Source organism: Aythya marila (genome assembly GCF_965140915.1).
Source record: "Aythya marila genome assembly, chromosome: 1".
NCBI lineage: Eukaryota > Metazoa > Chordata > Aves > Anseriformes > Anatidae > Aythya > Aythya marila.
In genome coordinates this window covers 131,653,633-131,668,538 of record NC_139042.1, presented here as the reverse complement: position 1 = coordinate 131,668,538, position 14,906 = coordinate 131,653,633, and the positions used below count along the sequence as shown (strand labels likewise).

Genomic DNA, 14,906 nt, shown 5'->3' with positions numbered 1-14,906 from the left:
GGTGGTAATTCCATGAGGGCTGCACCAGTTTATGGTAGCTCAGAATTTTGTCCATTATTTTTTCCCTATTAAATTATTATTTAATTGGCAGGAAATGTTTTTACCTGGCAAAACTATAGTGAGTTTACTCTTTGTTATGTTAAGTCCGATTTAAGAGGTGAGGTGCTGGTCATAATCTACAACATATGTGTCACGTTAACGGGTGTAGCTGATTAACCATTATGGGCCCGGTCGGATTCAGGGTACTGAACTATCACAAATCACAGATATTCACCAATAATGTATTAACTGTTAGGGGTCTGGTTGGATTCAGAACACTGAATTATCACTGTCACAGATTCACCAATAACATATAACCACCATTACCCTAGTCACACTTAATGAGAGCTGTAACAATGCAATCAAGTGTGATTTATTACAGCAACAGGTACTTTGGATTGCTGGCAATAGTGACTGTCTGCAAAAGCAAGCTAGCATGCATGAAATACACAGGTGTTACAGGTGCACAGCCTAGAAATTAACGCGTTAAAAGGATCAAAGACTCTAGAAAGATTTATCACCACTTTGGGTTCAAATCTCACCCAAAGGCATCCCAATGGGGGGGGGGGGGGAGAGGGAGGCTCAACTCATCAACTGGTCCTAGGAGTCAGAGGGTCCTAAGGATGTTGTATTCCCTCAGGATGGTATCTTCCCTAACATCCCCTTCTCTCTTAGGCCAATTTATATTATGTTCTATCTTTTAGGTGGAGCTTGAGTGGCTCTAGTGGCTCTAGTCAAGCATATCTTAGTTGTGATTGGTGGAAAGTTCTCCCATCTCCATTTAAAGTAATAGGCTCCGAGAAATTCAGAGCACATGCTCAGTGAGGGGTGGTCACACCTTGGAGGTGGGTAGATTTTGGGATGGAGGTGTGTTTTGGTATTATAATGATTTTATAATGAGCAAAAAGTGCACTAGGGTACAGCATTTGTCAAAACATGACAGGTCCTTGGCTCAGGGCAGCAAAAAGTTCAGCTTATCAGTCTCGGTGTGCACAAGAACAATTGAGTCCCCACCTGGTTACAGAGCCTCGCCGTGGTGTCTCCACTCCACTCTACGCTCCGTACTGTTCCTTAGAGCTAGCACACCAGGTTTCCCCAGCGCGATAGCATCTAAGGTTGGAAGACTAGGGAACGCTCAGGTAATGCAGCTATGCCCTACCCTGAAAGCCTCTTCAATGCTGTACATTTTCTTTAAAATGTGAATGTTAGTTTTATTTTCCTAGTTACTCCAGGCAATTACACCACAGTATGAAGCAAGTGACTAGCTGCAAGCAGATAAATATCCCTGTAAGATCCCATGCATTTTTGGAATGGGTCCTGAGTATTTGGTACTGATCATGATGAACATCTAGGTCCTTAGGAAACATGCTCCATTAGTGTGTGCTGCTTATTTTATCTCAAACAATGTTGAAGTGTGCATAAGGGCTTCAATTACATTTCAGGACAATCATATGTTAAGCGCACATTTTTGTCCTCATATTGCAAGATTAATGTAAGGATTAAAAAAAAAATGCTCTCTCTATATTTTTTTTGCCCTTGGGCTTTTGAATCTTTTTGGGTCATTTTTTGGGTCAAGGGCTAGAGACTTGTTTTTTTGTTTTGTTTTGTTTTTTAAATACAGTCACATGACTCCAGAAGTTTTAGGACAGTGGCCCTGTTCTTCTAAATAAAGTATCCACAACACAAGATTTTACAGCCATGCAAGATCATTTTGGTAGAAGTGGAGACCAGAATTACAGGAAAGAGTGTTAGGACTTAGGACAGACATGAACTAGACACTGCATAGCATTAGGAAGAAATGCTGAAATTGATCCCACATAACTGAGCCTTGCTTTGGAAAGGAAAAGTAGATAAAACCAGTTTGCTTGGGTGTCTCTAGTAAGGATGTTAAGAGTCTATGCATACCCTGGACTAAACAAAGTGTGGTCTTTACTGTCCTGTCACTGGAGGATGCGTTGGTGGTGTAGCACCAGAAACATAGATCTGAGGAGTAGAAATATATACTCTCAGTAAAAGGACTCAAAGGTGAAACTGGAATACAGTCCAGTGAAACTTAACAGAACTTCCCACCTTCAAAATCTGGTAAGAAAGTTCAGAGAGGTTTCAAATGGTATAAACTTTCAGCACCCTCAAGTGTTTAGTGTTCCTTGCTTGCCTTCTGTGCTGGTCTTTGGTAGATTGCCTTGCTCGTGGAAGTGTTTTAAACATCTCCTGAAGCAACATACCTTGGTTGAGATTTTGAACTGAAGCCTGCGAATGCTCCTCACTCCCCTGTTAAATAAATATAGCCCATGGAAGGCAGAACTGTGCTGCCTTCATGCAGATTATTTCCTCACATTGTGCTGAATTGAATGACTATGTCAGCAGTGGGGAACTGCTCAGACTAAATGCTAGAACCTGGGTCTTAGTTTTTAGGCTGTTAAAACAAAATAATCTTAAAACTGCTGCAGAGTCATATTCTGGTTGCCTGTGAACTTTATGAATCAAGAAGGTATTTTTTTTCCAGAAAATCCCGTATCCTAAAGGTGAAAGAGAGAGATTCTCAGAAAAGAACCTTTCTCAGTGACTTAAGCTCTATGACTTCCTGTCCCCTGTGAAAAGCGTGACAGAGAATGTCTATCATGGGGCGTAACAAGGCAAGATATGCAACTGAGTGTCTCTGGTATCCCAGTAGTGTGATTATCTTTTGATAACTAAGCCCCTGGAATACTATTACTGGTTCAATAAACAGGTTTTTATTTTGTTAGGAAAAAGGGATGAATTCAGCAGTTTAATGCTGATCAGCATTTCCAGATAAGACGCATAGTTCACATGGATTATAAAACTACTTTGATTGAGGAAGAAGGCTGATAAAAGTAACAGGTAGATTAATCTTGGTTAACCCACAGTCCCAGAACAGAAAAGAGTGGTTAATTATAGCTAAGAGTCTGAAATATCTTCCAAAGCATTGATTCAAACAGCTGGAGAGAAGGCAGAATGCATACTAACAACCTAAACAAATAAAGATCCACTGTTGTTGCATAGATCAACGTGACCATGCTGAACAGCAGTGCTGACACTGTTATAAACAGTTTCCATGGCTAAGTGGTTCAGCTGTTCTTGCCTAGCTTGAAATTTAGTCCAGATGGAATTTCTAGAACTCCTCATCTTCACAATCAACTAAGAAAGTCCAGAGAGGGGTTTCAGGTGACAAAAACATTCAGATTGTTGTGCATGTGTCTTTTTTAGCATTATTCCATTTCCTAAAACGTTAGGAAGTTTGAGAACACAATGAAATTTGAAAACGCACGTTTTTGGGCAGTGGTGGCTATCGAAATACTGTTACGGTTCCCATTCTCATAGTGCATGAATTCCTTGTTGATTCCATTCTATGTCTGGTCAATGTTTTAAGGACATGTTATTTTTTTAGGAGAATCAGAAGCATGAAGATGTAGAATAATTGTTTCAAATCATGTTGGAAATATGAAACAAGAGAAGGATTCTTGAATGTGAATCTTTTAAATCACTGAACAGTAACTGGTGGATAGTTATTGAAGAGTCTTTTTCTTTATCATCTATGTTACGTGTGTGCCCTGTGAGGTGTTGTGATGTTGTTTCTTCACTTGTTGCTCTGTATAATTAGTTCATGTTGAGAAAATTGCAGTAGATCAGCTTTTGTTATATGTTCTTTGTTACAGGAGTCAAATATTTTGAGTCCAATAGAGGATGGAACCAAAAAACCCCAGATAGACAGCAATAAAAGCAATAACTACAACATTGTTAAAGAGGTTGGTATATTTGCCAAGAAACTTGCTTGCAGTACTTGTGATAAGAAGATTCAGTAATTGTTTTAAAATATTTTGTTTTTATCTAATATGTCATCTTTCTTTTTTTTGCATACATATTTATGTATAGATTTTGATTCGACTCAGCAAACTTTGTATTCAGAATAAAAAGTGTCGAAATCAGCAGCAGCGCTTGCTGAAAAATATGGGTGCCCACTTGGTAGTCTTGGACCTTCTGCAGATACCCTATGAAAAGGTTAGTCTGATAATTTTGTTGGTTAAGGACATGAACTCAGTAAAGAGAAATGCCTCAAAAGGCCCAAAAATCAACTTGAAAAATTCTCCTTGCCAAATTTAGTGAACTGTGGCACAAATGTTGTGCCACAAAATGGTGTTGCTGTTTACTCTCCCTTAATAGTAGTGGGTTTGGGATCGGGATTGAGTTTAAATATGGGTGTCTACAAAGAATATGTTTTACTAAGAGTTAATGTTGACTACCTAAGGTTCCTGGATGTCAGAGTGCTGTCATCCCATTCCTGTAATGGGCATTCCTTTGAACTGCAGACACTGTACAGTTAGAAATTACAATTCAGTGGAGCTCCTGGCAGCGTATCTAAATTCCACTGTTAGATACTAATATGAATGTTATTCTAAGTACATAAGACGAACACATAAGCTTTCAAGGACCAAGTCTGAAATCATTTTGGTGTTTCTGTAGTGGCAAGCCTCTAGCCCACTTCCATCTGTAGGCTTTTCTTAAGACTTCACCATTTTGTACTGATTTTGTGGTAGTGAGCAAACAAGTGAATGATCTAGATAGCTTTTTGAGAAGCACATCTATCTAGTTCTTATGTGAAGCATTGGAAGGAGATGAAAGCTCCTCTGGGCTGTGTGTTCCTGAGTGTTATATACTAATGTTATGATAGAGACACTAGGTTCAGCTTTCTTCAGTAAAATAATAGTGCTTGTTGATAATGGTGGTTTATCACATCATGGTTAGAATATTATATGAGAGGAATATAAAATCGGGATGAAACCAGACATACATGTTTGTGTGGGATGTATATGTGACCATGAGTGTAGGTGCACACACACACACATATACATGTATTTTGTATGTAGCTATATAAAAGCCAAAGCTTTTCAGAAGCCTGAAATCAGTGCAGACTAGACAACGTTTTTGAAAATCAAGCCACTTACTGCTTTTTTTTTTTTAATGAGGAAATGATAAACGTGCACTAGGAAATCTTGCTTTGAGATCAGTACCTTTAATATCTTGCAGTTATTACTTTAAAAAAAATAATAATAATAGTGTCCTCCAGAAATTCATAGAACAGTAACTGCAGGGTAAGCCACGAGACCCAAGGCTGAGAAAACTGAATGGAATGAATTGGAAGCTTTAATGTTTGTGCTGTTACCTGTGACTCCCTATAGTTAAGTAGATTCAGAGTAAGGTATAGTCAGTAATGGACTCTAAAGGAAACTGTATCAGTGGCTTTTACCAGAGGGAGAATTCCTGGCCTGTAAAGAGTCAGGAGATTTGTTTTGCTCCTGGCTGAATTCACATTGTGCAGATATAACAGGTATGTTAAGGTACATCCAGCTAATACATTCTCTTTCTCAGAGCGATGAAAAGATGAATGAAGTTATGAATCTAGCCCACACTTTTCTTCAGAATTTCTGCCGAGGAAATCCTCAGAATCAAGTTCTCCTCCACAAAAATCTCAATTTATTCTTAACTCCAGGGGTAAGTATTTCATTTTAAATAGAATACTATAAATGGAAGTAAATTTAGGCTCACTGAAAAACGACAGTGCTAAATAAATAATTTAATTAAAATTATGCCTTCTCTGTCTTCTCTCTCCTGTCTTTTCTCTGTTATCATTGCCCTCTATTTCATTGTTTTCAGTGTTGCTGTTTTAAAAGTGGAAAACAGTATTACCTATGGGGTTTATTGGAAGTATCTATTAACATGTGTCACATCATTACATTGTGTGTAGCTTGACTGTGATAATTTATTAGGATGAGTTAACTTACATCTGGACTGTAATTCAGGGAATAAGATGCTGTGACTGTGCTTCCATGAGGCTTGTGTGATTGCAGAATCTGACCCATGTTTTTGGTGATGATGATTAAAAAAGAGTTCTATATATGTCTCTGTATGTGTGTGTTTACAGATCTGGCCATACAGAATAACATATCACAGAATCACAGAATCACAGAATTTTCTAGGTTGGAAGAGACCTCAAGGTCATCGAGTCCAACCTCTGACCTAACGCTAACAGCCCTCCACTAAACCATATCCCTAAGCTCTACATCTAAACGTCTTTTGAAGACTTCCAAGGATGGTGACTCCACCACTTCCCTGGGCAGCCTGTTCCAATGCCTCACAACCCTTTCAGTGAAGAAGTTCTTCCTAACATCTAGCCTAAAACTCCCCTGGCTCAACTTAAACCCATTCCCCCTCGTCCTGTCACCAGGCACGTGGGAGAACAGGCCAACCCCCACCTCGCTACAGCCTCCCTTGAGGTACCTAAAAAGAGCGATAAGGTCGCCCCTGAGCCTCCTCTTCTCCAGGCTGAACAAGCCCAGCTCCCTCAGCCGCTCCTCGTAGGACTTGTTCTCCAGGCCCCTCACCAGCTTCGTCGCCCTTCTCTGCACCCGCTCAAGCACCTCCATGTCCTTCTTGTAGCGAGGGGCCCAAAACTGAACACAGTACTCGAGGTGCGGCCTCACCAGAGCTGAGTACAGGGGGACGATCACCTCCCTAGACCTGCTGGTCACGCTGTTCCTAATACAAGCCAGGATGCCGTTGGCCTTCTTGGCCACCTGAGCACACTGCTGGCTCATATTCAGCCGACTGTCCACCATCACTCCCAGGTCCTTCTCTGCCTGGCAGCTTTCCAACCATTCCTCTCCCAGCCTGTAGCTCTGCTTGGGGTTATTGCGCCCCAGGTGCAGGACCCGGCACTTGGCCTTGTTAAACTTCATGCAGTTGACCTCAGCCCATCGGTCCAGCCTATCCAGATCCTCCTGCAGAGCTTTCCTACCCTCAGGCAGATCGACACACGCACCTAACTTGGTGTCATCTGCAAACTTACTGAGGGTGCACTCGATGCCCTCGTCCAGATCATCGATGAAGATATTAAAGAGGACCGGCCCCAGCACCGAGCCCTGGGGGACGCCACTAGTGACTGGCCTCCAACTGGACTTGGCTCCATTCACCACGACTCTTTGGGCCCGGCTATCCAGCCAGTTTCTAACCCAACATCTCCCTCAGTGGCAGATCTACCGAGCATAATATGTTTTTATTAGAGAAAGTATAAATATTAGGACTGTAGACCTCTGACTTGGTTGTATTACTTGAGGAAACATTTGTTTTGTTATTTTTTATTTATGCTTTTTTGTGAAGTTAGTGAAGGCTGCTGCCCTGACTGTGATGGAGACTAGATCTCATATTCCATCTTATCCAACATTAACACTTAATTCAGGTGCGAAGTATGGAGCCTTCTTGCACTTTCTCATATTTGTTCTTTGGAAGCTAATTTTCTGGTCAACTCAGTTACTGTGCTTTTGTTTATGTCATGGCACAAACTCAATGTGTTTGAATCATCTCCTTATTCTTTGATGATTCGAAACAGAAGTGTGTGCTCCAGGAGCACACCTGACTCTCACGAGCATTTGGAGCAAGTTTGAAGTAAAAGTTTGCAGAGTGCATGCTGTCTGGATGTGCTCTAGCCGTGTACTATATGTATGTCTTCACCTTTCATGTGGGCATATATTTTGCTTACGCCTACTTAGGACATTTTGGAGTCATAAGAAAGTGTGGAGAAATGTCATCATAAAATCCAGAAAGGAAAGTAACCTTAAGGTTACTGGTTAATATCTGGGCTGGTGCACACTATATTCTTTCACTCCTTTTACCAGTATGTCTTTCTCCAGCCTAGAGCTCTGTGTATTTCTCAACCTCAGAATAAATCTGCGGTTTCAATTTTAATCTGTTTAGCTTCTGGAAGCTGAAACCATGCGGCACATCTTCATGAATAACTACCTTCTTTGTAATGAAATCAGTGAGAGGGTGGTGCAGCATTTTGTACACTGCATTGAGACCCATGGGCGTCATGTGGAATACTTGCGTTTCCTGCAGACCATTGTGAAAGCAGATGGCAAATACGTGAAAAAATGCCAGGACATGGTAATGACAGAGGTAAGTTAATACTTCATATTTTAATTGTTCACATGATGTCTTTTTAACACATTAGTATTTTGAGGTTGCTTTCTTTGCTCTTAATACTAATGGGATAAAATGGCATCATAGCTTTAGAATTTTAACTGGTATCATAAATAATATTTTAGCAGATGTTTTAGGGATTTAGTCTAATTTTGTAAGGCCATCTGTATAGCTACTAGAAAGAAAACATGGGCATTATCATGGTGATACAGAGATGTCTATTTGCAGAAGATGTAGCATGTAAATCTGAGTTACATAAACCTTCATTTTCCTGTAGTGTATCTTAGGATCCCATCTACATGCCCAGCTTGAAATATTGTGGTACTATTTTACTATTTACGTATAACAGGCTCTTACCTCTATCAGTTTGTCTTAAGTGGTATTGTGGACTGCTTTTTTACTGTGTAACCATGTAATGATTCTACCTACTAGTTTCTGCTTTTGTTTATAATGTTGTAATTCTGGAACATTTGTGCTAGAGTTAGTAGAACTACTCCAACTAGCTAAATTTGGATTCTGACCTGATAAATTCACAGAGTGGTTCGTAGGCAAACCTTTATGCCAGTAATATTACTAAGGAAATACCCAACTGACTTCTCTGCAAGTAGGATTTGATATATAGTGTGCATGATAAATGAAGTCTTCAACTTGCAGACTCTTATGCATTTAACTGTAATTATGTTAAAAGTTCAATGAGATTAATAAAGTGGGGGAAAATTGAAAATGGTAAAAAGCCAAGGTAGGTTTACAGTAACAAACACTTTTCTTTACTTTTCAAAGTACATTTGCTTTTTTCAAAGTGTATCTTCAGAAAGAAAACAGAGAAAAGCTATAGTTAGTGTATGAGCAGAATTAAAACCTGCTGAAATTTCATTCCACAGCAACATAGAGGAAAAACTTCTAATTAAGAAAATAAAGCTTCAGCCTACATGGATAACCTTTAATGAAATCCACCTCAACCTTTTCAATTTGACTGAAGTGTTTTAAAATGTAATATCAATTATAAGGCTTTGATTTACATAATTCAAATAGTTCTTGTGCCTCAGTGCTTTTAGATATTGCCCCATCCACCTCGGCTTCTTGCAGATTTTTACTTTCTCATCAAACACAGTTATGAGATTTTTCTCAATTTAAATACCTTTTGTTACTGATATATAATAGCACAAAGATAAATTGTCATATTACGTTTTCAAGCTGACTACACGATGAAAATCAAAATCAACTTGGATGTGACATTTACATCATGAATTCTGCAGGTATTTAGCAGAGAGGAGGGAACACCCTTATTTTGATGAAAGAAGGTAATATGATGACTTGCTTAAAAAAATGTAGGAAATTACAGTTAAGCAATTATGATTTGTTAGAAAAGAATGCTAATAGTAAAAATTGAATGGTGTTGGAATGGCTCGGCAATGTAACAAAAACAGTGTAGTGTAATGGTTGAAACTGAGAAGTCAGGACAGCTTGTAAGCAGACAGCTGAGATGTACTTTGTGACCTTAAATAATCAATGGGATAGCAGACTTTTCTATTATCCTTAGTATTCCAGACTGATACATTGTGTAGCATCAACAGTTCTGATGCTGGCCAGCCTTCCTTATACTTGAAAAGAATTCTTAACTCCTTTAACTTGGTTCATGGAGCTCAGTGAGAACTTTCTCTGTCTAGCAACAGATACTTGTTTTCATTTTCTGTTTTTAGAAACAGAATTGTTTCTTTTTAGGTCAATGTTTGGATTCCCTTTGCAAGTTACATTTAAAAGTGGATAAATTGGGGAAAGACAATGGCATCTTCTTCTTTACTTGCACTTTAGATTATTACTTTGTCCCCTTAGCTCTTTCTGCGATGTTGCAACATTGTCCGCTGTGGTTTGTGATTCCTCACAGTCAGTATGTAGCAAGTTTGCTGTGCATCATCATATTTCACAAACTCAATATCCCTTGGTATTTCCTACTCATTCATCAGTGATAAGTACATGAAAGGATGAGGGATCAACTTGACTTGCCCTTTTATCAGGCAATAGTGGAAGAGATATGTCGGGGTTTGACATAAGATTGTAACTGAGGAAACCTGGGAAGATTCATCTTCCCTCTCCTCTGTGCAAAACCTAAATAAGTGGAAAACATACAGGAATGTGGTGGTCAACTTGAAAGTGACAAAACATCTACCTTCCCAGAAGGTTTGCTGTAGATTTTTTATTATTTTGTGTTTGAAATGTCTTAAGAGCATACTACTCCAGACATGAGTATTAAAATATAGGATAGGTCAATTTTCCAACATTTTGAATACTGTTATTTGCCCCATTTCCTTTTTTTTCATTGAGTGCAATTAAATTTATGACTTCTGGATTCCTATTCTGTCTCCTCCTTTCCCCCCAAACACTTGTACCTTTAAAAATGTTTTTCTGTTCTGTGGATTATCCAGAAAATGTCTATTTTGAAAAGTCAGACTGGAAACATTTTAAAAATCCAAGGATAAAAAGAGGAATAGGAAGTGCGTGAACAACTGAAATCATAATTTTCTGTCAAAATGACAAAGTAAAAATAAGAAAGCAATGAGGAAAACACAGTCCACACAGTGTAAATTCAAAAACTGAAATTTTGTGACACTGGAAAATGTAATGAATTGTTTCCTGAATGTTGCTACTTCTCAGTTCCTGTGGGAGACTAATTTTCATTCCTGCTTTTGCTGCTTTCTTATTTCTTTACAGCTCTACCAACTTTTATTTCTACCCTTGATTTCAGTAAGCTAGGATTTTATGTCACCTGTGGACTTGCATATGTCAAATGCCTTATTTGCAAAATAGTATGGCTGTTGTGCTGCCAAGTTGTATTCTGTATTAGAAAGGGTTTATGGGAACTTACTAACACCTTCAATGAGAGTTCACTATGTTTAAAAGGAAAGTGATGGAGAGCAGATATGTCTATGGCTCCACACAAACTCACAGAGCAGTACTGCCAGTAGGTAAATTCATAGAATCATAGAATATTCCAAGTTGGAAGGGATCCACAAGAATCACTGAGTCCAACTCTTGGCACCACACAGGTCTACCCAAAAATTCAGACCATGTGACTAAAGCACAGTCCAAACACTTCTTAAACTCCAACAGGCTTGGTGCTGTGACTGCTTCCCTGGGGAGCCTGTTCCAGTGCACGACAACCCTCTCAGTGAAGAACCTCTTCCTGATATTCAGCCTGAACCTCCCCATCACAGCTTGACACCATTCCCGCAGGTCCTATTGCTGGTCACTACAGAGAATAGATCGGTGCCTGCCCCTCCACTGCCCCTTGTGAGGAAGCTGTAGACTGTGATGAGGTCTCCCCTCAGCCTCCTCTTTTCCAGGCTGAACAGGCCAAGTGACCTCAGCCACTCCTCATACATCTTCCCCTCTAGGCCCTTCACCATCTTCATAGCCCTTCTCTGGACACTCTCCAACAGTTTTACATCCTTTTTGTACTCTGGTGCCCAGAACTGCACACAGTACTCAAGGTGAGGCTGCATAGCGCGGAGCAGAGTGGGACAATCCCTTCCCTCGACTAACTAGCAATGCTGTGCTTGAAGCACCCCAGGATACGGTTGGCCCTCCTGGCTGCCAGGGCACACTGCTGGCTCATATTCAACTTGCTGTCAACCATAACCCCCAGATCCCTCTCTACGGGGCTGCTCTCCAGCATCTTATCGCCTAGTCTGTACATACAGCCAGGGTTGCCCTGTCCCAGGTGCAGGACATGGCACTTGTTCTTGTTAAACTTCATGCGATTGGTGATTGCCCAGCTCTCCAATCTGTCCAGATCTCTCTGCAAGGCCTTTCCACCCTCAACAGAGCCAACAACTCCTCCAAGTTTAGTGTCACCAGCATATTTGCTCAAAACACCTTCTAGTCCTAATCCAAATCGTTTATAAAAGCATTGAAGAGGACTGGCCCTAAAATGGAGCCTCGAGGGACCCCACTAGTGACCATCCTCCAGCCTGATGTAGTAGCCCCACATACCACAACCCTTTGAGCCCTACCCATCAGCTAACTGCTCATCCATGGGATGATGTTTTTGTTTAGCTGGACATCTTGTCCAGTAGGATCCTATGGGAAACTGTCAAAAGCTTTACTGAAATCCAAAAAAATCACATCAGCTGGACTAGATGGGTGATCTTATCATAAAAGGAAATCAAGTTAATCAAACAGGACCCACACCTCATGAACCCATGTTGGCTGGGACCAATGACTGCATTGTCCCCCTGGTACGCTTCAATAACTTCAAGGACAATCTTCTCCATAACTTTACCAGGCAATGATGTGAGACTGACAGGCCTGTAATTGCCAGGGTCTTCTTTCTTGCCCTTCTTGGAAATTGGTACATTTGCCAGCTTGCAGTCTTCTGGGACCTCTCCAAATTCCCAAGACCGTTGAAAAATAATTGAGAGAAGTCCTGCAATGATGTCAGCCGGCTCTCTAAACACCCTGGGATGAATCCATCTGGACCCATGGACTTTCATGGATCCAGGTGGAGCAGCAAATCCCGCACACCTTCAGGTTTGGTTGGGAGTTTGTCATTCCCACCATCACGGTCCTCCAGCTCAGGGCACCTGGGGTCCCAAAGCCCATCATCAGCATTGAAGATGGAGGCAAAGAAGGCATTAAACATCTCTGCTTTGCCTATGTCCTTGTCTGTGAGGTGACCTTCCCCATCAAGTAGAAGACCTATGTTTTCTCTAGTACTTTTTTTTCTATTCACATATTTGGCATAGGTGTGTGTGAGGGACGTACAAAACAGTATTAGAGCAAAATTTTTTGTGAGATCTGCTGAAATGGTGCTGCCAACATCCACCTCTGCTCTGGATCCTCTTGAGATGAGCAATGTACTTGTAGCAAAATCAAATATTTGTCACATACACCAGTTCTCTGATAAATGGAAGTGCTGGCATGGCAATGACAGTGTCAAGACTCACCTGCCAAATTTGCACAGTTAGGAAGAGTCATCCTTGTTTCAGATGCTGAGCTCTTCCTAACAAAAGAATGGTTAAATTCTGGGTGAACCACAGGCTTTTTGTGTGAAGTAGCACATAAGGTTTAATTTCTGTACCTCAAGTCCCTACCTGTAAAATAGGGATAATGATGCATCCCGACCTCGTAACAGGAGGTAAGGATAATTAATTAACTTCAAACAAACGTTGAGATAGTGGGAATAATGAGGATGGCATAATGTCTTAGGTAAACACAGAGTTACACAGAGATTAAACTTCAAGTTCACCTTGCATTAGCTCATTCCTTGTTGAGTTGTTCCAGATTTGCACTTATAGTAGATAAGAGCAGAAGTTAGCCTTGGCTGTTGTTTTGAAATATACATTTGGTAAGCCACATCAGACTAATTTATTTTTTTTCCAGAATGCTCTCTCTAGCTAGAGAACCTTTGTGTACTTAAAGGTAGAACTAAACAGTTAAGAAAATGATTGCATTGCAAGGGCACTTAAAGCTTTGTGGTATCTTTTTCAGCTGATAAATGGTGGTGAAGATGTGCTGATATTCTACAATGACAGAGCATCATTTCCAGTTCTACTCCAAATGATGTGTTCAGAGCGAGATCGAGCAGATGAAAGTGGACCTTTAGCATATCACATCACTCTAGTGGAATTGCTAGCAGCTTGTACAGAAGGGAAAAACGTATATACAGAGATCAAGTGCAATTCACTCCTGCCACTGGATGATATAGTGAGAGTGGTGACCCATGATGACTGCATACCTGAGGTAAGACTCACTGAATGATGAAGCAGACTTAGCATTTTTAGAAACTCAGAAAATGTTTTGTTATTTCTAGTATCTTGAAAAGTTAAATATTTGCACAGAAAACAGGCTGGAAAAAGGTGTTGCTTGTTAAGTTGACTAAATGAGAAAGGATAGCTAGTATTTTCTCAAAATACTTGTGATCTGTGATTTTCTGAGACTGATTTGTCAAGTTAATATTTTGCCACTGCCACAATTTGTTGACAACTGTGGGGTAACATTCTGGGCACGCTGAAATCAGTAGGAGCTTTGTGAAGTCTTTTTTTTTTTAATTTTATTTTTGTTAACTTCGGCTCCAGTCTGGCAAATGTTTTTATTCACTGCTTATAGAGGCCTAATTCTGCAGGTACTAGTCACGGTTCAGCAGGACTGTGATACCTCAGGCTGATGAGAATGGAAGTGCTTGTACCAAACCTGATATGATCAAAAGAAATTTTTCACAGTCTCTGCAGGAACTTGTTCTGGTCCTATGCATTGGTCAGAGGTGTGAGATTTCTACAGGCTATCTGTTGGAGGCATGGCTCTCATATCAATGCAGTTGGGCCTTGCAGAAATACAAAATCCTTCCATACCATGAGAAAGTTACCTTGTGATAACCAATTATTTTCTTATTAGGAAAAATGCTTGCTTTGCTCAAAAGTTCCGCCTAACGTTAATGTCTGTAGTTCCGGTGCTGCACAAGCTTTCTCTTCCATTTGAGTCTGAGTTATACACACCCTGAGTACGAGTGCAACGTAGGATTGCAGGAAAATAGGGATTGCAGTCTCTGCTCTGTTAAAGACCTTTTTTCTGGTATTTAGCAAACCTGTTGCAAGGCATCAGCCCACAAGGATCATCTGACTAGTACCTGGGTGTTCTCCATTTTGACTGTTCCTGACTTTGGAGCCAGGCCCTTGTAGTCTGAATGTCATTTTAGTATCAGATATATTATTGATTTGTTTTGTAGGGGGGTTAATGTTAGAGTGTTTGCAAAACCTCTAAATTTTTCTTCACATGATCATTCATTAAGTATATTAATGCATTTGTTGCCACACTTACTACTTAAATCTTCAGAACTAAATGTACTGTATTACTGCTATTGGTGTTTCTTATTATGT

General features: G+C 40.2%; 1 protein-coding gene across 2 annotated transcripts in view; it reads left to right on the top strand.

The window, feature by feature from the left end:
* The window catches only part of ITPR2 (inositol 1,4,5-trisphosphate receptor type 2), a 271,369-nt gene that overhangs the window by 116,344 nt on the left and 140,119 nt on the right, over positions 1 to 14,906 (top strand). For both annotated transcript variants that reach the window (XM_082784800.1, XM_082784799.1), the window contains 5 exons: positions 3,717 to 3,806; positions 3,934 to 4,059; positions 5,428 to 5,550; positions 7,810 to 8,010; positions 13,522 to 13,773. In XM_082784800.1, coding sequence (XP_082640926.1) covers positions 3,717 to 3,806; positions 3,934 to 4,059; positions 5,428 to 5,550; positions 7,810 to 8,010; positions 13,522 to 13,773 — 792 coding nt within the window. The remainder of the gene's footprint in view (positions 1 to 3,716; positions 3,807 to 3,933; positions 4,060 to 5,427; positions 5,551 to 7,809; positions 8,011 to 13,521; positions 13,774 to 14,906) is intronic.